Source organism: Mustela erminea, chromosome 3, assembly GCF_009829155.1.
Source record: "Mustela erminea isolate mMusErm1 chromosome 3, mMusErm1.Pri, whole genome shotgun sequence".
In the NCBI taxonomy this organism is placed as follows: domain Eukaryota; kingdom Metazoa; phylum Chordata; class Mammalia; order Carnivora; family Mustelidae; genus Mustela; species Mustela erminea.
Window position 1 is genome coordinate 75,270,418 of NC_045616.1, and position 23,983 is coordinate 75,294,400.

Genomic DNA, 23,983 nt, shown 5'->3' on the forward strand with positions numbered 1-23,983 from the left:
CTCTTAGAGTGACTTCTTGCCCAAAAGGCATTTCAGCCCACATGCAAATATTCCCTGTGATTATGTCAATCATGCCCAGATTCAGCTGAATATCAGAATGAACACAACTTTGAGAGCTATTGTATTTGCTCATCCTTCAACACGAAAAACAGAATCTCCCTCTTAATGTCTTGTGGGAAGTGGAGGTAAGGTAATAAGGCTATCATGTCATTTAAGTGACAGCTACTCTGGGATATTCTTAGCCATAGTTGTTGCTCGACTTGGTAAACTATTTCTCCCCACCGTTTCTTGCAACATCTTTGAACCCAAAGATTAGAGAACTTACTAAATTTGCTGAAGAACCACTATACTGTTTATTACTGCTAATGATGAAACGGGAGGCCACCATGCTATGGTCAAAGGGCTTTCAGATGTAGTCAGATCCCTCTGGTGGTGGACAAGGTTACCTTACTTAGTGAATGCTGAGTGGAAAACTGAGGGTCCCCGGCTGTACCAGCCAGAATCACCATGCCCACGGCTCACCATGCATCTTCATTTCATACATGTAAGTGTAAATTGTGGCTACCGTACCTATTTTTTTTAAGCCACTAGAAATGTAGACTTGAATATTTAATGGAAAACAGATGGTGCTTGAAATCTCTAACTTACATTTAACAAAAGCTGTTTTGGAAATGCCGCTTGTGTGGACTTTTATGGCTCTAAACACTGCACTATGTTAGCTTGTTGTGCTGAATAATTTAAGAATTACTGTCCTAGTCTAAGATAGCATTTGGAAGTACACGTGTTAATCATATACTTGATTAAACATTTCCTTGCTTTTCTCTTCAGAATGCCATTTGGCTTTTGAGTGGATAATTGTTGCAGTGAAAGCAGTGACATTGGAAACAACTATTGTCCGCTTGAATTACCTGAAGCACCACCATGAAAAGAAATACCTGTGATGTGCTTTCTCGGAGCAAAAGTGTAAGTACCTTTTGTTTTCATTTCTTATCTAAAAATACGTACACATAATTTTTTTCTGTTTTCTTTATATTTTAATACGGTACTATCATGAACAGGCTTGTGGAAGCCCCTTCTCCAACTTTCAGTTGTCGGGCTGTATGCAGCTTGTTAACAAATGAAGACTTGTTCGTCTCTGGGGCCTGGTTGACATTTGATGGGAATTCTCTTTCAGCCAGTTTGTAAGCCTTACCATTCATTTGTATAAGCCTAAAGGTATGAGACTGGACGCTCTGAGATTTGGATTGATGCAGAAATTGTATGACTAGAAACCGAAACTGAGGAAATTTGTGTTTTGAATATTGAATTTTCTGGGCAAGTCCAAAAGGATAAAGTTAATTAATGCTGCTAAGTACCTCAATCAGTGACGTTCCAAAAGTTCATGTACATGGTGAATAATGAGAATAGTTGATCAGGAGGACATCACTTCCATGAATGGTCTACTCTAGCATATGTCTCTAATTTCTCTCCTCCTTTAACGTTTTTTTAAGTGAATGTCCTCAGGGCCCCACTGTAGATTAAGCCCTCTTTCCAACTACCTACTCTCTTTAAGGCACCAAATTAGTAATAATTTTTAGATTCATATTAGCTTATGGAAGGAAGTATAAGAAAACAGAGCAACCCCAAGAAAGCTACACAAGGCAAGGATGAAAAGAGGCAGTTAATTTCTATGAGGCAAGCTCTAAGAACATGTCCCTTTGTTCATTTACCCAAAGGGAAAAAAGGCATCCAAACAGATGCAGTTGTGACGTAGGAACATTCATTTGAAGACATCAGAAAAACCACAAATGCAAACACATTTCTCTAATATGAGAACTCTTTGTGTTATAACCCGTGATTCTTTTGTGATGGCCCAAGGCCATCTCTGATTCTTTCTGCGGAATTACTATCGGGCTTTTCAGGGTGAGCAATGCCTGTGGAGAGGGAAGGATAGTGTGCTCAGTAGGTTTTCTTAAAACTTGAGGATGTACCCAGAAGTGTGCCAGTTCTTGGAGTCCAGACGGTGTTTAATAACCAGCGGAAGAAATCGAACAAACTCTGAGGAAATGTCGAAGTTATTTGTTTTCCTGGTGTGTTTGGTTGTATGGATTACTGGATAAAAGAAAGGGCTATGGCTTGGAGCCTGGAGTTCCTTTGTTCATCATATAGTTGCTCATTGTAATAGGAGGTGACTTGCATACAAATGAGCCAACTGCCCACACATCTTTCTGTTACTGAGTTTTTTAAATTTTAAGTTAAATATGAAAGTAAACCATTCATATAATGCTTCTTTCTTTCATTTAATTTCATTGCCATGTTTCCATGTGATAGGAAAAGAAATGTGTAAAGGCAAAGGAGAGAATATTTTGGATATTTAAAAAAATATTATTAAACATTGCCCTGTTCTTGGAGGAAAACATTCTAAAAGTAAATGATTAACTGGGCCGTGACTTTAAGGAATTGTGAGCACTTAATGATGCTAGGAGATTTCCTATTTATATTTGCTTAATGCAGAAATTTTCATCTTGGTGGAAAGGCTCACAATTCCCAGATTAAGAGAATCTGAATTGCCTATGTGTATCTAAATGCAAACAGTAGAGCTCTCATTTCACTGCTTCTCCAAAATCCACTGGCATAAAGAAAGTGCTTCTCCTTAATTACATGACTCTAGGCAGGAAATTGCTGTTTCTCAGAGAAAAGAGCCAAACTTTCTGCCTAGTTAGAAATTGTCACCTTAGAGTTCCAAAAGTTCATCTTGCACAGGTCTGGAAAAGTCATCCTGTGCTTCTTAAGTCTCTATTATAACAAAGTCCAACATTATGCACTTAGAAGTAGGTGTTTCCTGTTTTTGATGAGGAAAATTTTAAGAATTAATTTGGTTTAGGATTTGAGAACGTTCATCTTAGGCATTATGACATTTAAAAATCCAAAGAGAATATTCTAAATGTTAAAATGGCCCCTGCTCCTCCCTGCATGTCTCCACGTATATTGTATGTGTCACTGTGAAACTTCGGGCATACAAAAGAGAGGAAAAAAAGATTATCTTTAGACAATTATTTATCCCTGAGCACTTAAAGAGTGGTTATATTTTTCTCCTCACATTCAAAATCTGGCATAGTATTCTTTTTAATGATTAATGCTCTGAATTCTTCCTCTATTTGGAAGGGATTCATGAAGAATTTTAGCTATCAAAATATAAACAAAGTACCCTTTGCTTTAAGTGACATTTTGCTCCTCTGGGTGCATAATTTGTGGTTGTGGTGGATAAAAATGGGAGCAACTCATGTGAATAGTACAAAAGCGAAGCGTGGTCCCCAGGGGCTTCACAAAAGTGAAGCGTGGTCTTTAGGGTCTCCTGTGCGAGAGAGACATGCATCAAAGAATCACACACATAGCTGTAAAACAGTAATTCTCCACCATATTTCCTTCCATACGGCAAATACCTTCCACCCGTCCTCCTATGTAATGGCTTCTTTCTCCATCCTAGAATGTAAACTTCCTGAGACAGAGGCTTTGCTTATTTATTTGTCACTGTTTCTTTCACATGATAGGTAATTATGTGGTAAAGGAACGAGGGAAGGAATACCTCGTGATACCTGTTGAGAGAAATGTCCTAGCACGGTGATGACATATAACAGAATGACTTGACTCAGTCAGGGAGGTCAGTCCAGGAGTTCCTGAGAAAAGGGGATCCTTAGGGACGTCTGTAATCTGAACCGTGACTTAGGCAAAGAGGAGGCTTTCAGGCGGAGTGAACTTGATGCATCTTGATCCTTTAGTGTTAGGGAAAGTGGTAGCCTCAAGGTCATGAACAAAACCTGGAATAACGAATCCATGGTGGTAACTGTAGGGAGGTAGACTGAACATAGTTAAGAGATATTTGGGGATGAAAAAAAGATAGGGCTTTTGGAAAAGTATTAGATGTAGGATCTAGGGGAGAGGAAAGTATGGAAAATGCCTCCTGGGCTTGTAGTTAACAAAATGGATGCTGTCCTTCTGCCGAGGTGGAAAGGAGGGGATAGGGAGAGGGTTAGTCTGAGTCCACAGCTGTGGAGATGTGCAGTGTTTCAAGATATAGAAGGGTGGAAAGCAATCTTCCTTAATTCACACAATAGATAGACTGGGAAACTCAAGTTAATTATTAAACATATACCGACTATTGATTCAATATAGAAAATAGGGGAAGCATATGAGGATGATGAACATCATCCCAGGGGTGGTGTTCAGTGTCAGACCTCTTAATGGGGCCAGTGAATAACACTGCTGGCATTTTATGTGCAGTAGTGAATGAGTGAAGGACTATAATCATAGCTCACTACTTGCTATTGTTTTTGTTTTAATATTCAACTATAGTAGTGTTTTAAAAGTTAAATGAAGAATAAACTCAAATATAAAAGCTCTGACTTTGCCCCGTATGTATGATGACTTCAGTGTGGAAGATAAGTTTAATATTTGTAAAAACTGCTTTCAAAAAAAATCTCTCCTAGCATTTGTTAGGCCATACCTTGTAATTAATTTCAGTTCTATGTATATGAAACAGCTCAGACTGAAATGCTGGGTGTATGTATTGACTTCAGTGTATGACCCTTAATTGTTAAGCTATGAAGTTAAAACTTGTATTTAATTGGCAATCAGACAAAGAATTTGTAGAGAAGTGTTGGTCTATAGTTATGTTAAGTGGGATTCATTGTGATGCCTCTGCATTTATTGCCTCAACTGTTACTTGAAGATGGCATACTATGTAATTTGGCCTGTGGTATCAGTGATAGAAAGGATATCTCTTTAAAGAAGGGGTTTGTCATATGCTGCTGCTTGAGGGCTTGCACTTGTAGAATTGCATTCCCTTCTGTGCCATCTTTTTCTTCCCCCCTTTTTTAATATATATATACATATATATATATAAAATTATTATTATATATTAAAAAAATTATTATTATTATTGAAATTAAAAAACAAAATCCTGCAAGGTTAGCCCCAAGCTGCCTTCAGCAGATCTACAAGTTGCCTTTATCTGCTTAAAAGTCTTACGTGGCATCCCCAATATATCTCTGGAAACTGAATATGGTGAACAGGGGGAAATACAGTGACAGTTATTTCTCCTTTGGTTTTTAATTTACTGGAAAGAAGGACTGTTTACTACTGTAAAATATTATGTGTGGAAAAGTGCTAAGACATAGCAGCCTTAGATATATTCTCTTATTTCCTCATGTGTAAACAAAACAGGACTTCCATTAGTGGCTTTAAGAGAAACTTTCAAAATTCAGCTCATAAAAATAGGTGTTACTTTGTCAGTATTTTTGATGCTATAATGTGATTTTTTAAAAAGATTTATTTATTTATTTGACAGAGATCACAAGTAGGCAGAGAGGTAGGCAGAAAGAGAGAAAGGGAAGCAGGATCCCTGCTGAGCAGAGAGCCCAATGCGGGGCTCAATCCCAGGACCCTGGGATCATGACCCGAGCCGAAGGCAGAGGCTTTAACCCACTGAGCCACCCAGGTGTCCCAGTGTGATTAGTTTTGATCTATAGTTTTATATTGTTCCTGAACCAAGTAAAATATGTAATTTTAAAATTTATTAATAATTATTTTCTTAAAAATAAGTTAAATAACATAAGCTACATCAATTTAAAGTAAATCAGAGTACTTACACTGCTTATTAAATTGAAAATGGCTAAATGAGTTGAATGTCTAAGTGGGTTAATAGTGTCAAACATTATTAGGATGAATTTACATGTAAACTTTTATAGTAAATGGACAAAATTTAAAAATCTTATCATTTTTATCATGTTATTAAAATATGAAATATTTTAAATTTTGCTGTTGTGATTCATAAATTTATCTATGACAATGAAAGAGGTCCACAAATTTAAGAAGTGGGCAACTGTGCTACAATACATCGCACATCAGGTGAAAATATCAAAAGCAAATATTTTAAGCTTTTCTTTACTTACTTACATAATTGTTCCAACTGTCCACACCATTTGTTTTTAGAATACATGGTATTAATATTTATCTCTCAGAAAAATGATTTCACTCTATTTTACAGGGCTTATTAACTTTATGGAGTTGCTGCTATATGGTTTCTTATAGTTGGAAGAGAACTTAAAGATCTTCCAACTCAGCCCTTTTATTTTGCTGATAGGGAAACTGAGATGTAGGTCAAGGAAAATGAAATGACTTGCCTGAAAGGTGGCTTGGTTTAGTTGAAAAAAAAAAAAATAGGTGAACTTTAAAATCACACAGAATGGGGTTCAAAATCTAGCTCTTTCAACTCTCCACTGTGGAATATTTGACAAATTACTGACTCCACTAATGTTATGGGTAATGGGGAAAGGACAATAACTGCTTGGTACATTGAAGGTACCTAATGAGTTCTATCTCTGGCTTTGCCCTGGGGTTACCATAACTTGTAAGCAAGAAAGCCTGTGTTCTTTCCTCTCTGTGGTTCTGAAAATGTAGTCAAAGCTGGGATTAAAAATAATAATGACTGTCTCTTACCTGCTTTTACCTATGTTAAGTGCCTGTAAAATGCCAGTGTTGGGAAAACCATGTTGTCCAGATGAAGTTCTGTAAAAATTAGGGCATTCAAGGAAAAACAAATTTAAAATATCATAAAATACAAAGCAGATGATCACTTAGGTAGCATCTGGTTCTTTATAAACCCTGTATTTTCTGATTTAATAATAATTACAAATGGAAAGGGAAGAAAAGGAAAACCCTTGGTCTGGCAGAAGACCCTTTCCATGAAGTGTTTATTTCCAGCAAGAAATGTTGCAGTAGAAAATTCTCCCATACATTTTGTGATATTTATGCTGTACCTCTTTTTAAAGTTTTCAGGCCTATTCGTATTCCTAGTGGACTGACATTTCATTTTCACATGTCTCATCTGAAGTCCTTGTGACTTCTTGGAATTTTATACCTCTTGGGGCATTTGAGGTCACATTTGTTTTTTCTGGGTGCTGGTTCTTGGTCCGCATGCCGAAAGGGCAGAGCATAAACAGGATTCTCTCCGTACTTACCTTCCAGGGGGTCTTCCCCATCTGTGGAAGCTGGGGACAGTTCTTGCTGCTCTGATTTCTGCTTTCATGGGACTGAACAAGTCTTATTTTGTACAACAGTTACAGATTTTAGTGTTTTACTATAAAACCATCCTATCTCAAAATCATGGTTGGTGCAATGAGGCTTGGTGAGTATATGGGGCATATACTCATATAGCATAAGTTTAAAAGCAGGAAAATCCTGTGTAGAAGGGAAGCCTTATTTTTGTTTACTATTCTGGATTATAATGGATCAACTAATTTCTCTATTTAAAGTTTGCCTTTTCCTAACTCAAATATGTTTTCATGAAGTCTTCTAATTTTATTCTAGAACAGCATTTAGTTGTAAACATGTAGGATTTTTTTCCCTTCTATCTACATAGTATAGCAATTTAGGACAGGAAGAGTAATTAATAATGATTATGCTTTTTGAAGCTGTTAGAAAATCTTATGAAAAGTGCTCTAGCAAGAACTCTGCTTTTAATTAGTTTAATTTGCTGCAGTGGTCAAGACTCTACCCCAGCCTTTTAGCATGCTCTGTTAACTCTAGTGGTTCTTCGCAATCCACTGGTCCCAAAGATAAAGGAACCATTTACAGCAGTACCAGCATCACATCCATGACTCAGACTTTCCTTGGCATTTCTTCAGTGAAATATTGATAGGGATTGCATTAAATCTGTAGATTATTTTGGGCCGTATAGACATTTTAACAATATTTGTTCTTCCAACCCATGTGCATAGAATGTTTTTCTGTTTCTTTACATTGCCTTAATTTTTTTTAATTGGTGTTTTATAGTTTATAGTTTTTATAGTTTATAGTTTGCATAGTATAGGTCTTTCATCTCTTTGCTTAAGTTTATTCCTAGATATTTTATTGTTTTTGATAGAATTATAGATGGAATTGCTTTCTTAATTTCACTTTCTGCTGCTTCATTAGTAGTGTATAGAAATGCAACAGATTTCTATACATTGATTTTGTATCCTTCTGAATTTACCAAATTCATTTATCAGTTTTGATAGTTTTCGGTGGGGTCTCTAGGTTTTCCGTATGACGTCATCTGTGAATGGTAAGAGAGTTACTTCTTCCTTACCAGTTTTGATGCCTTTTATTTCTTTATGTTGCCTTATTGCTTTGGCTATGACTTCTAGTACTATGTTAAATAAAAGTGGTGAGTGGACATTGTCTTGTTTCTGACCTTAGGGGAAATGCTCTCAGTTCTTTGCCACCAAGAGTAATGTTGGCTCTGGGCTTTTCATATAAGGCCTTGATTATGTTGAGGTATGTCACCTCTACTCTTAATTTGCAGATACTTTTTATAATGAATGGATGTTTTACTTTGTCAAATGCTTTTTCTGTGTCTATCAAAAACCATATATGGTTTTTATCCTTTCTCTTATTAATGTGATGTGTCATATTGATGGTTTTGTGAATACTGATCCACCCCTGCATCCCAGGAATAAATCCCACTTGATGTGGTATATGATTTATTTAAAACATATTGTTGGATTTGTTTTGCTAATATTTTGTTGAGGATTTTTGCATCTGTATTCATGAGAAATATTGGCCTATAGTTCTGTTTCTTCGTGGTATCCTTATCTGGTTTTGTTATTAGGGTGATACTGGCCTCACAGAATAAATTTGGAAGTTTTCCATCTTCTTTGCATTGCATGTTTTGGAATAATTTGAGAAGAATGGTGGTAACGTCTTTAACCCACTGAGCCACCCAGGCGCCCGTGGTAATGTCTTTAAATGTTTTGTAGAATTCACCTGTAGAGTCATTTGGTCTTGGGCTTTTGTTTTTTGGGAGGTTTTGTTTTGTTAGATATTCAGTTTCAATGCTGGTAATCAGTCTGTTCCAATTTTCTATTTCTTCCTATCTTAGTTTTGGTAGATAATATGAAACTAGAAATTAACCACAAGAGAAATTTTGGGAAGAGCACGCATATATGAAGGTTAAATAACATGTTATTCAGCATTGAATGGGTCACCCAGGAAATCAAAGAAGAAATCAAAAAGTATGTGAAACAAATGAAAATGAAAACACAGTGGTCCAAAACCTTTGGGTTACAGCAAAAGAGGTTTTAAGAGGGAAGTATATAGCAATACAGGCTGCCCTCAAGAAGCAAGAAAAATCTCAAATAAACAATTCAACCTTACACCTAATTGAATTAGAAAAAGAAGAATAAACAAAACCCAAACCCAGAAAAAGGAAGGAAATAATAAAGATTAGAGCAGAAATAAATGGTACAGAAACACACACACACACACACACACACACACACACACACTAACCCACGAAGAACAAAAACAGTGAATAGATCAATGAAACCATGAGCTGGTTATTTGAAAAGATCAACAAAATTGATAAACCTCTAGCCAGACTCATAATAAGAGAGAGGGGGAGAGAGAAGGGTCCAAATAAACAAATTCACTAATGGAAGAGTAGTAATGATTGATACTACAGAAATAACAAATAGTTGTGTCAGAATGATATGAAAATCTATATGCCAACAAACTGGACAACTTATAAGGAATGGATAAATTCCTAGGGTTTGGTATCCTCATGGGCTGATTTTAAGAAGTCACTGTGATATTTATGCTCGAAAGATGGTGACAGATATTCCAGAGGCCACATAGTCTCTCATTTGGATGACCTTGAAAATGACTTGGTGAACATCATCCTCTTCATTTTCTGTTTTCTAGGTTTTATGGTAGGGAAACTCAGTGATGATTTTTGAGGTTCTGATAATCTCTTCATAGATCTCAGGGTTAATTTCAATTTTACTTAAAAATGTTTTCTTTTCTGGGTGCCTAGGTGGCTCAGTGGATTAAAGCCTCTGCCTTCTGCTCAGGTCATGATCTCAGGGTCCTGGGATCGAGCCCTGCACCGGGCTCTCTGCTCAGCGGGGAGCCTGCTTCCTCCTCTCTCTCCGCCTGCTTCTCTGCCTACTTGTGAACTCCGTCTGTCAAATAAATAAATAAAATCTTAAAAAAAAAATGTTTTCTTTTCCCTTCCTATTGTTATTTTGCTTTTAACATATTGCTTGTTATGGACATCCAATCTCTGAATAGAGATCTCTGAATTTCCTAGTCCTGTTGATGGATTTACTAGTTGAACTAAGTTTTCAGATTTTCAGCCTGATTATCTGAACCATCTCTAGTCCCTTAACCAATACCATTTGCTTTTATGCTGACCAAAGTGGGAAGTGAAAGTACAGACAAAAAAGAGAGACACGTACAGATTTCTATACTTACAGTGTATTTTTAAATCAGAGGTTATTAAAAACTGGAAAACAATATGGAGTTTCCTCAAGAAGTTAAAAATAGAGCTTCCCTATGACCCAGCAACTGCTCTACTAGGTATTTATTTAAAGGATAGAGATATTGTGATCTGAAGGCACACGTGTACCCCAATGTTTATAGCAGCAGTGTCCACAATAGCCAAACTATGAAAAGAGCCCAGATGTCCATCAACAGATGAATGGATAAAGAAGATATGGTGTATAAATACAATGGAATGTTACTCAGCTATCAAAAAGGATAAAATCTTGCCATTTACATCATTGTGGATGGAACTGGAGGGTATTGTGTTAAAGGAAATAAGTCAGACAGAGAAAGATAAGCATCATATATTTTGACTCATACGTGGAATTTAGGAAACCAAACAGAGGATCATAGGGGAAGGGAAGGAAAAATAAAATAAGATGAAATCGAGAGAGAGACAAAGTATAAGAGTCTCTTAATCACAGGAAACAAACTGAGGGTTGCTGGAGAGGGATGGGGAAATTGGATGATGGCATTAAGGAGGGCATGTGATGTGATGAAGCACTGGGTGTTATATGCAGCTGATGAATTACTGAATTCCACATCTGAAACTAGTGATACACTATATGTTAACTAATTTGATTTAAATAAGATAAGTTAAAAAAAATTTTTTTAAAGATTTTATTTACTTATTTGACAGAGATCATAGGTAGGCAGAGAGGCAAACAAAGAGAGAAGAAGGTAAGCAGGCTCCCTGCTGAGCAGAGAGCCCCATGCGGGGTCGATCCCAGGGTCCTGTGATCACAACCCGAGTGGAAGTTAGAGGCTTTAACCCACTGAGCCACCCAGGTGCCCCAGTAAAAGAATTTTAAGTAACTTTCCTTATAATACCTCTGTTGATATTTTCTAAACTCATAAATGTTTATAAATCTTCTCATCTGATAGAATGAACAGGATAAATTTTAATTCTTCATTAATCAGTTCTCTTATACATTGAATTCTAAAGTATCTTACAGTATTTTACATTAAATTCTTTTTTTTAAGATTTTATTTATTTATTTGACAGAGAGAGAGAGAGAGATCATAAATAGACAGACAGGCAGAGAGAGGGGAAGCAGTCTCCCCACCGAGCAGAGAACCCCATGCGGGACTCGATCCCAGAACCCTGAGATCATGACCAGAGCCGAAGGCAGAGGTGTAACCCACTGAGCCACCCAGGCATCACTTACATTAAATTCTTGATCTGCTAGTGTCACATATCATTTTCTTCCTACCAGTAGGAAAGATTCAAGATCTCTTTTGCTCAATTTGATTTGTTAGTTTCTTGATGAAATTGCCCTCTGTTTGACTTCAGATTCTTTTGGATGCTCTACATTTGGATAAAATTGGCACTCACCAGATGTCTTTTAATTGAAGTTCCCTGTTCTCTTTTGACAGAATTGTTGTTTAGTGTTCATTCAAAACCAGAAGCAAATCCTGAATGTTTGAAGGGTACAGTATATCTGGAAAATTCTTTGCATATTGTGTTGAAAGCCCAGCTTAATGGACTCTCAGTTTTGAGTCTAGAGCCCTCAGTTTTGAGTCTAGAGCGGGGAGCCCACCTGGTGAAATACGCCTCTCAGCCTCTTTGCCCAGAAGGCTTTAAAAATGTTGTCCAAAGTTTGTAAACCAAATTTATCTTATTCTTTAAAAAAATCCTTTTTTCCAGCCATACTTTATATTGCTCAATTTGGGTAAGGAATTGCTCTTTTCATGGACCAGGCTGAGCAATTTATAACATTTTATTCCGTTAGTGCCTGCCTGGAAAGGGCAGAGCAGAAAGAAATTTGGGAAAGATGATACATTTTGTATGGTATTGCTGAGGTATCTACATTTATTGCTCCTCACAGTTATTCTACAAGAGTGATTGTTTTGGTAATTTTATGGTTAAAATAAAAATAATGGCTTCTTTCCCAGACTGGCCTCCTTTCTCTACTGTATCAGTCACCATCTAAGTACAAGACTGCAGAAGCTGTCACAACCTGGGGCCTGGGTGGCCCAGTCAGTTGAGCATTTTTGCTCAGGTCAGGATCTCAGAGTCAGGAGATCCTGCCACCTGCATGGGGTGGGGGTGGGGTGGGGAAGCTGTTTGTGCTCAGTGCGGGGTCTATTTGAGATCTTTCCCTCTGCCCCTTCCCCCAAACGTGCTCACTCTCTCTGTCTGTCTCTGTCTCTCTCAAATAAATCAAAGGAACTTCAAAAACACAAGTTGTCACAACTTAGGATCCTGATAAAGTTAAGTATATGGAAACTGGACTTTTCCTCATGGTGACTCATCAGAGTTCAAAGAAAGTCAGAAGAGATACTATATGTACAGCTGCTTTGAAAAGTGTAATGCACAAAGCAAAACCACATAGTATGCTTGCATTTGTTTTTATTGGCCACAAACTGAAATAACAACCTGTAGTATTAGAGGTTTCCTTCTTTTCATTATTACTCTTGCTTTCCTGCTTGTGCTCTTTACAAAATTCAGCAAATGTCTGTTGAATGGTTACTCTGAGTCAGGAGCTATGCTGGGCTCTGGCTAGCCAATAGTGAGTAAAATACTTATGGCCTCTCCCTTTAGAGAATATATTTGACAACTAAATTACATTTTTGACCCCCAAATGACATTTTTTAATAATTTTGTTCCTCTTTATCCTCCTCCCCCACCCTAATCCTAACCAAGTCTATCCCACTTTAATCTTTAATTCTTGCCAGGGAATCTGAAGTCTGGTCCCTCTCCCACCTCTGTGTACTTGTCTTCATCACATTGTGGTAACTTGTTTGGCAGATACTCTGAGCTGTGAATAATGAGCCGTAATTGTCAATTACGCTCATTGTTGCAAAAACATAGATTATTTTACAGCAGTTAAAAAGAATCTTTCTCAGATAATCAACAATAGTCCAGAATAGCTGAGAACAAAATGACTGTGAGTATGGAGGAAAAGTCTGAAAGAATAAGGTCTGATCACCAACCATTTCCTTTGTAATCAATCACATGATGGTTTTAGTGACCAAAGTCCATCATTACACTGTTGTCTTAGAAAAACCTCCACTTTTTTTTTTTTTTTGATATTATGATGTGTTTGCTATTTCATTTTTGGACAATTTCAAGTTGGAGTTGAATTCCAAATGATTATGTCCCAGAAATAATTGCACATGTTGTAGTTAAAATGTAAACACCAAAGATACATAAAAATAGAGAGGAGTCTTGTTGAATCGATAATAACTATTCAATTCTTGTAGACAGTATTGCTCTGTAACAAAGTAGAATTATGAAGAAAAGCATAAGAACATTGTGGAGTTTCCTATTATTAGTATTTTGTTTCAGAAAAAAAAATACTTTTAAAGGCTACTTAACTATAACCAATTCTCTATTTTTAAAATTATGGTTAAGTATCACTTTTTATTATTGAGATGGCTACCTATAAGCAAAGGTTTTATTTATTTTTTTAATTTTTTAAAAGAATTTATTTATTTATTTGACACAGAGAGAGAGATCAGAAGCAGGCAGACAGGCAGGCAGAGAGAGAGGGGTGGAGGCAGGCTCCCCACTGAGCACAGAGCCTGATGTGGGGCTCCATCCCAGGACCCTGAGATCATGACCTGAGCTGAAGGCACAGGCTTAACTGACTGAGCCACCCAGGTGCCCCAATCAAAGGTTTTAAATGTTAGAAATGATTTCAATGAAAATTCTTGCTGTGTTTATTTGGTTTCCCAAGATCAGTGCTCTCATGGGCAGGAGGGTATGGTCTTTGAGGTCCTGGCTTATAGTCATGGATTTGCTAGTCTGTATATACATTGTGGTAGAGGAAAGGAAGGTAAGAAAACTCTAAATAATTAGGTTATTATCAAAGGCTCCCAACATCTGTAATGACTTTTTCAAGGGTAAATTGAGAAAGAAGTATCAAAAGCATGTTATAAAATAAAAATAAACAAAAAGTCAAACCAACCCAGCAAAAAACAATGCAAAATAATGTTGTACAGTGTTTAGTTGTATCATATGCTTATGTACCAAGCAACTTAAGTCTTAGGGATTTTTAAACAGAATTGATCCATCAATTTCTACAGAGTAATGTAGAAAAACCTTACTTTTATTGTTGAAAAAGGTCGTTCTGTCCGTTATTGTTGAAAAAGGTCATTCTGTCTATTAACATGTTCTCCTCAGTTATGCATGTTAAAAGCCATGATGCCAAGATCAAGAAAGATTAATTGTTAAATAGTTAGCACCGCCCCTGGGGATAAAAATACATGTTTATAAAAAATAAAAAATTAAAAAAAATAAAATAGTTAGCACCGCCCCCCCCCCCCGCCTTCCCTCCTGCTTTCCAGTACCTTCTGTCACCTAGGTTGGGTCATATACCACACACGTGGAAATACAGGGACAGCCCCATTTCCAACACAGTGTCTGGGACTATGACATTTCGCTTGTGACTCAGGGTCGTATCTGTCCTTCCCCTTTCCGTTTTTACTACTGTAGCAGTCTAGACTTCTGTTTTGGCAATATTGCTTCTGTGTCAATGACTTGGACATGTTTATAGCTCTCAACATCCTGACTTTAATTCAGTCAACAATATTTATTAAGCTCTCACCAGTTACATCACCACATGACAGCAGTCTTACTCCACAGAGCTGTGCACTCAATGGTACCCCAGAGGTTCAGAGAGTTAGCACTCCACCAAGTCATAGCCAGGTTAGGACTTAAGCTCTTCAGAGAATCTGGATCACTGAACATTAAAAACCAAATGTATCATAGCTACTGAAAACCATGACAACACCATAGTGCCACAATGAAAACTATGTTTGCTACAAACCCATTGAAAACAAAAGATACAAGCTTTAGAGGCCCTTCATCTCTGCTTACTGCATGTGCTTTAAAATACTACTTTTATATAATAATCACCATTTTGTATATTTCTAGAAGGAGCCATTACCTAGCATTAATTTAGCAGCGAGGTTGCATTTAAACAATATGAATCCTTTCAAGAGAGACCTGGGCATTGCTCAGAAGCAGTAGTCTCTGAAGGAGTATTCGATTTATACAAGGGAGTGAGAAAAAGATAACTCCCTAATATGTATGCATATCAAAACTTAAGAAGTGAAAGATTTTTTTCCCCTCCCATTTGTTCACGCAGGGACTCAGAACATGTATTCCCTCGGCCAAAGCAATTGAAATGATTGGCAAAATGGTCAGAGATGTGTGTCCTCCCCTGGGTAGTATTGTTGTCTATTAAGAACAGATGTAAGTGATAACTCTCTGATAGGTTGGGGCAGTCTTTTCTGAGGCAATTATGAGATGGTCTTACAATGAGATCTTTCTAAGTTCTGATCAAATTTTATGGTTCTTCAAATGGATATTGTTCTAAATACTATTCTGTGACTTATAAGAAACTTGAATATCTTAATTTATGATTCTTAATTTACTGCTATTATATTTATAAATGTGTTTGTAATGTATATATAGTCATAAATATAGAGACCTATAGGCATAAGTGCCTGCACATACAGACATGGATGAGGAAGATTAATAGATATTTTAATTGGTATCTGCTCATTTGAAACCAAAGTTACATACTTTCATTGAAGTAATACATATCATTAATTCAATTATCCTGCACTTTCATTTAATAAATTCTTACCATTATGTGACCTTGAGTGAGTTACCTTTCTGGTCTATGTTTTACTGATTTGTCAAATGAAGGGAGTAGATTAAATAAATGGGAAGATTTCTTTCAATGCTAAGATTAGGACTATATTTCATATATATGTGTGTGTGTGTGTGTGTGTGTGTGTGTGTGTGTATGTATATATATATATATATCAGAACAGGCTCAATAAATGTTTTTTACATTATGATGCTTATAGTCAAAGTATAGATTCTGCCTACCCTTTCCATCCAAACATAAACATGATCCCGATTAATGAATTAAGCTCATTAAGCATCTGCCAACTATACAAAAACACTATCTCTGTTGGACATCTGTCATCTTTAAGAATAGATGGAATAAAAAAGATTCACTTTCCTGAGAATTGAAACAATTATTTTAAAATTATTTCTGCCTTAAACATTAATCCTCTCACCCGTGTTGCCAATGGAGAGGTAAAAAGAACGTTATAATATTCGGAGTGGCTCTGCTTTAAAGTAATCTCAATCTTTTTATTTTGTATTCTAATGAGAGCAGCTTTGCCCAGCTCTCTGCTCACAGCCACCATTTTGACCCCTGCAAGTCACCTGTAGTGACATCAAGCCTGTCTTTTCTCTATTAGCAAAGAGGCCTCTGAACTGTTGGGTCCGAGGATGGACACTATAGTTTCTCCCTTCCTTCTGTGAAGCATGACCAGTTCCATGCTGTTTCATGTAACCAGACTTCACTGAGGGCTGGACATAATGGGAGGAAACAACAGTGCAGGAAAGAAAACACTTATAACCAAATATTAAGAAATGATCATTCCTAACATTTACAGAAACAACCTCTTACCAAGTCCTTACTCCCTAGTCAGTGACATACCTCTTAGTTGCTTTGTGTATCTCCCACATGAAATGCCTTTTTTTTTCTTTCTTCTTGTATCCTACCTGGTATCCAGGCTCTGGACTCCACTGAGACCCAGGAGGAACTCCTTGTTCCATGTGTAAGTGTAAACATAAAAATTTATAAAGGTACAACTCTCTCCACATGAAAACTCATTCTACAGTTTCCTTCAGAACAATTTAACTGGAATATACATCTAGCCAAGGATTTTAGCCTGGCCTTTGTCTTACCAAAGAAGCCAACTTCCTTCAGAGCTGGACCAAAACCTTTTTCTTTAGGGGACTACTTGTTGCACTTTCTCTCAGCTTCTTCCTTGAAGGCCTTAAAACATATTAGTGTCACTTCTCAGCCAAGAGTACTTTGTTGCAATGAACAAATTCAGAGGCACTGCAACTTCAGTGCATCTAAACTGTCACCATTTTCACCACATCCTCTCCCTTGTGTTACCCCCATAAGATAACCTCCATGTCTTAATTTTAGAATATTGGGAAATTCTAGAGGGAACTGTCTAGCTTCTGCTTTAAGCTCAGAGATGTACAGAGCTTCAAAGTGTGGTACTCCCTCCTTCCCCAAAGATACAGCTGAAGAAATGACACATTCATGACTCTTAAAAAAAAAAAAAAATCCATCGGAGAATCGAGGTTGTGAGACAGTCAGCGAGCCCCAAATATAGGAAGAGAGACACTTGTCAAGAAGGAGAAAGAGGATGCCATCATTTGCTTGCATTAGGCAGACATCACCAGATGCCATATAAACCAGGAAGGAGATTGAGCTAAAACTTTGAATGGATTGCTAGAAGCTGAGTGTGAGCTAGCATGAGTGTGTGGACACACTGGAGGTTGCATAAATAGCAGAGGGATCCTTTATTGGATTTTTCCTCCACAGACCCCACTAGGTGCTAACTGGAAAGTTTGAGGAGGACAACAGCAGCCACAGTTGAAAGTAGGGCTCATTTGGTTTAGCGCCTGCCTTTGGCTCTGGTCATGAACCCAGGACACTGGGATGGAGTTCCGAGTTGGGCTCCTTGCTCATCAGGGAACCGGTTGCTCCTTCTGCCTACCCCTGCTTGTGTGCTCTCCCTCTCTCTGTCAAATAAACAAATAAAATCTTAAAAGCAAATTGAAAGTAGACCAATCTCCATAGTGGGATAAAAGAGTTAATCTGCAAAGGCAAAAGCAACAAGAAGAACTGCTGAATTAGGGCGCTGGGTAAATCCACTGATGAGGAAGGTAACAGGGGAAAAACAAATTCTCTCCTTCGGAGCGAGGTAAGAATATGTGCCAGGACTAGCACTATAGTTGGAGGATGGGCAGGAGCAGTTATGGCACCTAGGCATACGGTGCCTTCCTCAGACTGAGGCTAAATCAGAACATCAAGTAATACTTATTTCTCTCTGAGTCCCCAGAAGCATCCCAGCAGGCACTAAAATTAACAATGGAAGATGGCGGCAAGAGTGTCAAGAGACAGAGAGTCTGAGGAGGGAGGACCCATAACTGAGGGTGGGGCAGCTATTAAGAAAACAACCCCTGGGGTGGCACCTGGGTGGCTCAGTGAGTTAAGTCTCTGCCTTCAGCTCAGGTCATGATCTCAGGGTCCTGAGATCGAGCCCCGCATCAGGCTCTCTGCTCAGCGGGGAGCCTGCTTCCCCCTCTCTCTCTGCCTGCCTCTCTGCCTACTTGTGATCTCTTTCTGTCAGATAAATAAATAAAATCTTAAAAAAAAAAAAAAAAGAAAAAAAGAAAACAACCCCTGGGAAGTCATTCCACAACCTAACCACGTGATATCATTAGAAAAACCTGTGGTACACTGTGATTAATCATAACAAAAGCCCTCAAATATAGTCCAGTTTCTGGCTAGATTAATTCAGAGTCCTGTGCTAAAGGCCTAGCGGATGGAAAGGCATGCTCACTTAAAGCACAAACACATATTTACCTCAGTATCTGCTGTCCTATACAAGATATCCAGTTTTCAGCAAAAAATTGACTCATATGAAAAGGCAAGAAAAATACTCCAAAGAAACAAAACAATAAACAGAATCATCTCAGATATGGAACAAATGTTGGAATTCTCAGACAAGGAATTTAAAGTAATTATAATTTGTGTTAAAAATCTCTAATGAAAAAGACTGACAGCATGTGGAATCAGGTAATTTCAGCAGAGGGATGGAAATTATAACAAAGAGTCAAATGGAAGTCCTAGAAATAAAGAAACAAAAACAAAAACACAGTAACAGAGATGAAGAGTGTGTTTGAGCTCATTAGGGTTTGACACAGCTCAGGAAAGAATTAGTGAGCTTGAAGATAAATCAGAAATTACTCAAACTGGAATACAAAAAGAAAAAAAGTGAGAGAAAATGAGAGAAAGAGAAGGGGCTGATAGGAGTGGGCAGACATGCAAGTGCATAGCAGAGTATCTCAAAGTTGTAGTACAATAGTTAATGGTATAGCGTGTGAATAATTGAAATCACAGAAGAAGAAAATGGGGCAGGAGAAACATTTGAAGAAATAATGACTGAGGGTTTTCCAAAATTAATGATAGATACCAAATCATAGACTCAAAAGCTTGGAGTTCACAAAGCCAGGTATATAGCAAAACACACACACACACACACACACACACACACACACAGAGGTATATCAAAGGAACTAAAAATCAAGGACAGAAAATCTTGAAGGCAATCAGAGGAAAAAAATAAATAAATAAAACTGTTTACCTACAAAGGCACAAGGATAAGAATTATAGCAGACATCTCCAGAATATTTATAAGAAAGAAGACAAAGGAATGATACCCCTAAAGTACTGAAAGAGAAAAAAAACAAAAAACAAAAAACAAATGAAAAACCTCTTAACCCAGAATTCTATACCCGAGAAGAAATAATTAAAACATAAAGTAAAACTACTTCCTAAGAGAAAACTATTTCAGCCTCCTGCCCTCTTTCTTTTCTCCAAAGTGTCATGCACATAAGCTTTTGTATTTTTTGCTTACCTTCTTATGTCTGAGAGGAGGAAGATGGTCACTGAAGACCAGCGCCTCTATTTCTGTAGAGAACTGAGGTCCTTATCTTCTCTCCCCGACATGCTCAAATGGAAATTCGCTTCTCTTTTTGATCTTTCCTTTTTACTTTGTCTGTGAAAGATGTTCCAGTTGTTTTAGACACTGAAGGCTACGTGTGTCTCTTTTTTTAATTTTTTTAAGATTTTTTAATTTGTTTTTTTGACAGAGAGATCACAAGTAGGCAGAGAGGCAGGCAGAGAGAGAGGGGGAAGCAGGCTCCACTGAGGAGAGAGCTGGATGCGGGGCTCGATCTTAGGACCCTGAGACTATGACCCAAGCCAAAGGCAGGGGCCCAACCCACTAAACCACCCAGGCACCCCCCATGTGTGTCCCTTTAAATAATTCTGGTATTCCTTTTTTCTAATGGTTATTTCTCTATTTTCTTTCTGATCTGTATGTCCTTTAAATAGTGCTGTTCCCCAAGGTTCTGTCATTGGTCCACATGATGTTCTAAGATAATCTTATCTCTATTTCTGTCTTAAATGTCTTCTGTTTGATTGTTTCAGAATCTCTATATTAGTTCAGACTTCTGAGTTTAGTCTCGGAACTGTATTCACTTGTAGGTTGGACATACATTACATCCACATGACATTTCCCAAACTAGACTCATCCACCATCCTTTCTCTTCTCTAAACATGCTTTTGTTTCTCAGTTCTCTCTTATGTTTGCTGCTCCAGCTCTTAATCCAGTGACTGAAGCTGGAGCCCTGAGAACCCTTCCCAACCCACTCATTAATAATCCCTCCCATCATCTAAAGAACTAATAAGTATTATTGCATGTGTCAGTATGCTGCATCTCTTCCAGCCCTCCTCATCCCAGTTCTACTACTTGGGGATCACTGTATTTTTCCTTACCAAGCTGGGTCACATCAAAATAAAGTGAAGTAGTGAGGACTAGTAACATTAGGTAAGTGTGGGATATGGAAGCTACTGACATTTTTTATATTATCTATTTCTATGGCAACTCTTATTTTTTCCTACTAGTTTTCTAAGTCTTGCTTTGCATCTTTATCTTTTCATGATTGCTTTGGATGAGAATTTAAGCTGGCTCTTTAAAACTGAATTCACATCAAAAGCAGAAGCTGATCTTAGGTGTCTGCATTTGTGTGTGTATGTGTATAATTTCCATTACAGCCATCAATCATCGCTCTTGATTTTTTTAAAAGAATAATTATAGCAGAGACTGATTACATATCAGTGATCCTGTATAGGAATGGATTGAGTGAAATGTTAGATTTTTATACAAGGTATCAAATGAAATTAAGAGCTAAGACGTATGCTAATGTGACTAATAATTTATAATTGCAAAAGGCAATTAAGTTTCAGTATTCCATCCCAACATTTTCTTGTTGATTTTTTTTTTTTCCTGTCACATAAACTTAGAGTTTTTAGGTAGGCAGCTCCTCATTTTACAGAGATTGAAAATCAGCAATAGTGAGTCTAACTGAGGTAGTAAGACTACACAGCTAATAATGGAGAAGTCTAGATGTACTTCCAGGTCCTTTGACTCCACATTCCTTATTCTGATCACGATGCTTCTGAGCCTCACATCTGTAATTGTGTAACTGGAGGCATCATTCATGTGCTAATGCATCTTTCCCCCATGTACCTACTGAAAATAAATTGTGGCACATCAATTAGATTCTGTATTATAGCTAAATATACAGTTGGACAACAATGTATTGTAAATCCAGATGTTTTGCATTCTTTCCTGTGACAGCAAATGGAATTTTTTGTTTAGGAAGTCATTTTAATTGTGAATGGTACCCTCAGACTAGTTAGAATGTGAGGTTATTTACAAGGAAGATAAACTATTTTGTATAAGAAAGTATTAGAATTTTTTAATTTGCCCTTTCTCTACTTGGAGGAGACACAGTCTGGGTAGTGTCCTAGAGGACTCTGGGAAATGAACAGATGTTTGAAAGCCTCCTCAGGGACAGAGCCATTGGACAGTAGGGGGCTTCAGGAGAAGGGACTACCAGTTGTCCCCATATCGGCAGTGGCCTTTTACAGCCATGTTAGGAGTCCAGTAGCCCTCCCTTACCCACAGTTTTGTTTTCTCTGGCCCAGAAGCAGACAGACCTCCTTCTGATGTATTGTCAGAAAGTCAATAGTAGCCTAATGCTATATGTCACAATGCCACATCATTCATCTCCTTCATTTCATCATATAAACCTTTTATAATCTCACATCTTCACAAGAAAAACTGTGTGTACAGTATAATGGGATATTTTGAGATTGAGAGAGACCACATTCACATAATTTTTATTACCTTATAACATTATAATTGTAGTATTTTATTATTGTTGATCTCTTAGTATACCAAATTTATAAATTAAACTTTATCATAGGTATGCATGTATAGGAAAAAACATAGTATATATAGGGTTTGGTGCTATCTGTGGTTCAGGCTTCTACTGGGCTGTCAGAACATATCCCAGTGGGTGAGGGAAGATTATTGTGCTGAGGTGATAGGCTTTGTGTTGTTTGTCTTGCTTTATTCTCCAACTTTTCTTTATTTTATTTTTCTTAAGGAGTTTATTTACTTATTTGAGAGAGAAAGAGAGAGAGTACAGGTGGGGAAATAGCAGAGGGAGAAGGAGAAGCAGGCTCCCCGCTGAGCAGGGAGCCCTACATGGGGCTCCATCTGAAGACCCTGGGATCATGACTGAGCGAAAGGTAGATGCATAACCAGTTGAGCCATCCAGGCACCCCCTCAGACTTTTCTTTAAATCTTCTGTAATGACAACAATATTGTAACAGTTTTGTCCTAGGGTATGAGGAAGAAGAGAAGGGCTGAACTCATGCTTGAGACAAGGGTGGGAAGAAAGGAGCAGGGGGCAGTAAGACCCGGGGCAGTTTTTCAGAGGGAGCTGTGACAAGCATCACTGAGGCACACGGAAGTACTTATCCTTTGGTTGTGCCCAGAAATACTGGCGAGGGCTCTGAATACCCTTTGGTTATCTGGTTATTTTATCTTGTAAAATAATTTGGTTATATAATATTTTATTTGTATAATATTTTATTACCAATATTACCAGTATTTGAGTGCCAGTACTCAACACTTTATATATACTCATTTAATCCTCAAAATTATTCCACAATATAGTACTGTTATTATCTGTATTTGATGGTTGAGCTAACTGAGGTATAAAAGGGAGCTGGTATTTATACCTACAATACCCAAAACACAAATATTTAAAATAAATCATAGAATATGAGGAAAATGACAAAAATTCTAGGTAGGTTTTAATAGTAAAATTTAATAGTCAAGGTATTTTAAAAACTTGAAGTTACATGTACACATCTGGATCACAAGTAGGTTTCAGGCTTGCTATCCAGATGCAGAAGTAGAAAGAATTAAATTAACCGTTTTCTTGTCTTATAACTTTAAGTGGATTGTAAGATGGCACCTATGCAAATAGCAATTCCTCCAAGGCAATTGGCCATACTGACCATGTGACCTCTTGAACATGTTTTCCCAACTGCTTCATTTCTACTTAGAGTGTGATCGTTCACTGGATTTGTTTAAGTGGCTAAACAGGTTTTCATCCTTTTTGGGAAAGAGATATATAAAGCACATGTGAGTTTTGGAAGAGTAAGAGCTTTTATTTAAATTACTTATTAGATGATTTAACCCTTCCTTCCAACCCAGATCAACCACAGTCTACATCGCAAAAGGTTTCTCTTAACATATTCTGCACAATATAATTTCAGGAATCAAATGTATCTATTTAAAATATAGGGAATTTTCAATCCTAAAATTTGTATGTAATCACAAAAATTCCAAATAGCCAAAGCAATCTTTTCTTTTCCTTTCCTTTCTCTTTTCTTTCCTTTTCTTTTTTTTTTAAATTAACTTATAATGTATTATTTGCTTCAAGGGTACAGGTCTGTGTATCATCAGTCTTACACAACTCATAGCATTCACCATAGCACATACCCTCCCCAATGTCCATCACTCAACCACTCTATCACTCTTCCACTACTCCCCAGAAACCCTCAATTTGCTTCCTAAGATTAAGAGTCTCTTATGGTTTGTCTCCCTCCCCGGTCCCATCTTGTTTCATTTTTTTTCCCTCCTACCCCCATGACCC

At 37.4% G+C, this 23,983-nt stretch overlaps 1 protein-coding gene across 3 annotated transcripts in view; it reads left to right on the forward strand.

Annotated features, from left to right (window-relative positions):
• Positions 1 to 23,983, forward strand: part of PDE4D (phosphodiesterase 4D) — a 1,483,850-nt gene that overhangs the window by 339,132 nt on the left and 1,120,735 nt on the right. For all 3 annotated transcript variants that reach the window (XM_032334877.1, XM_032334875.1, XM_032334876.1), the window contains one exon: positions 829 to 963. In XM_032334877.1, the coding sequence (XP_032190768.1) occupies positions 922 to 963 (42 nt within the window). In that variant the 5' untranslated portion in view covers positions 829 to 921. The remainder of the gene's footprint in view (positions 1 to 828; positions 964 to 23,983) is intronic.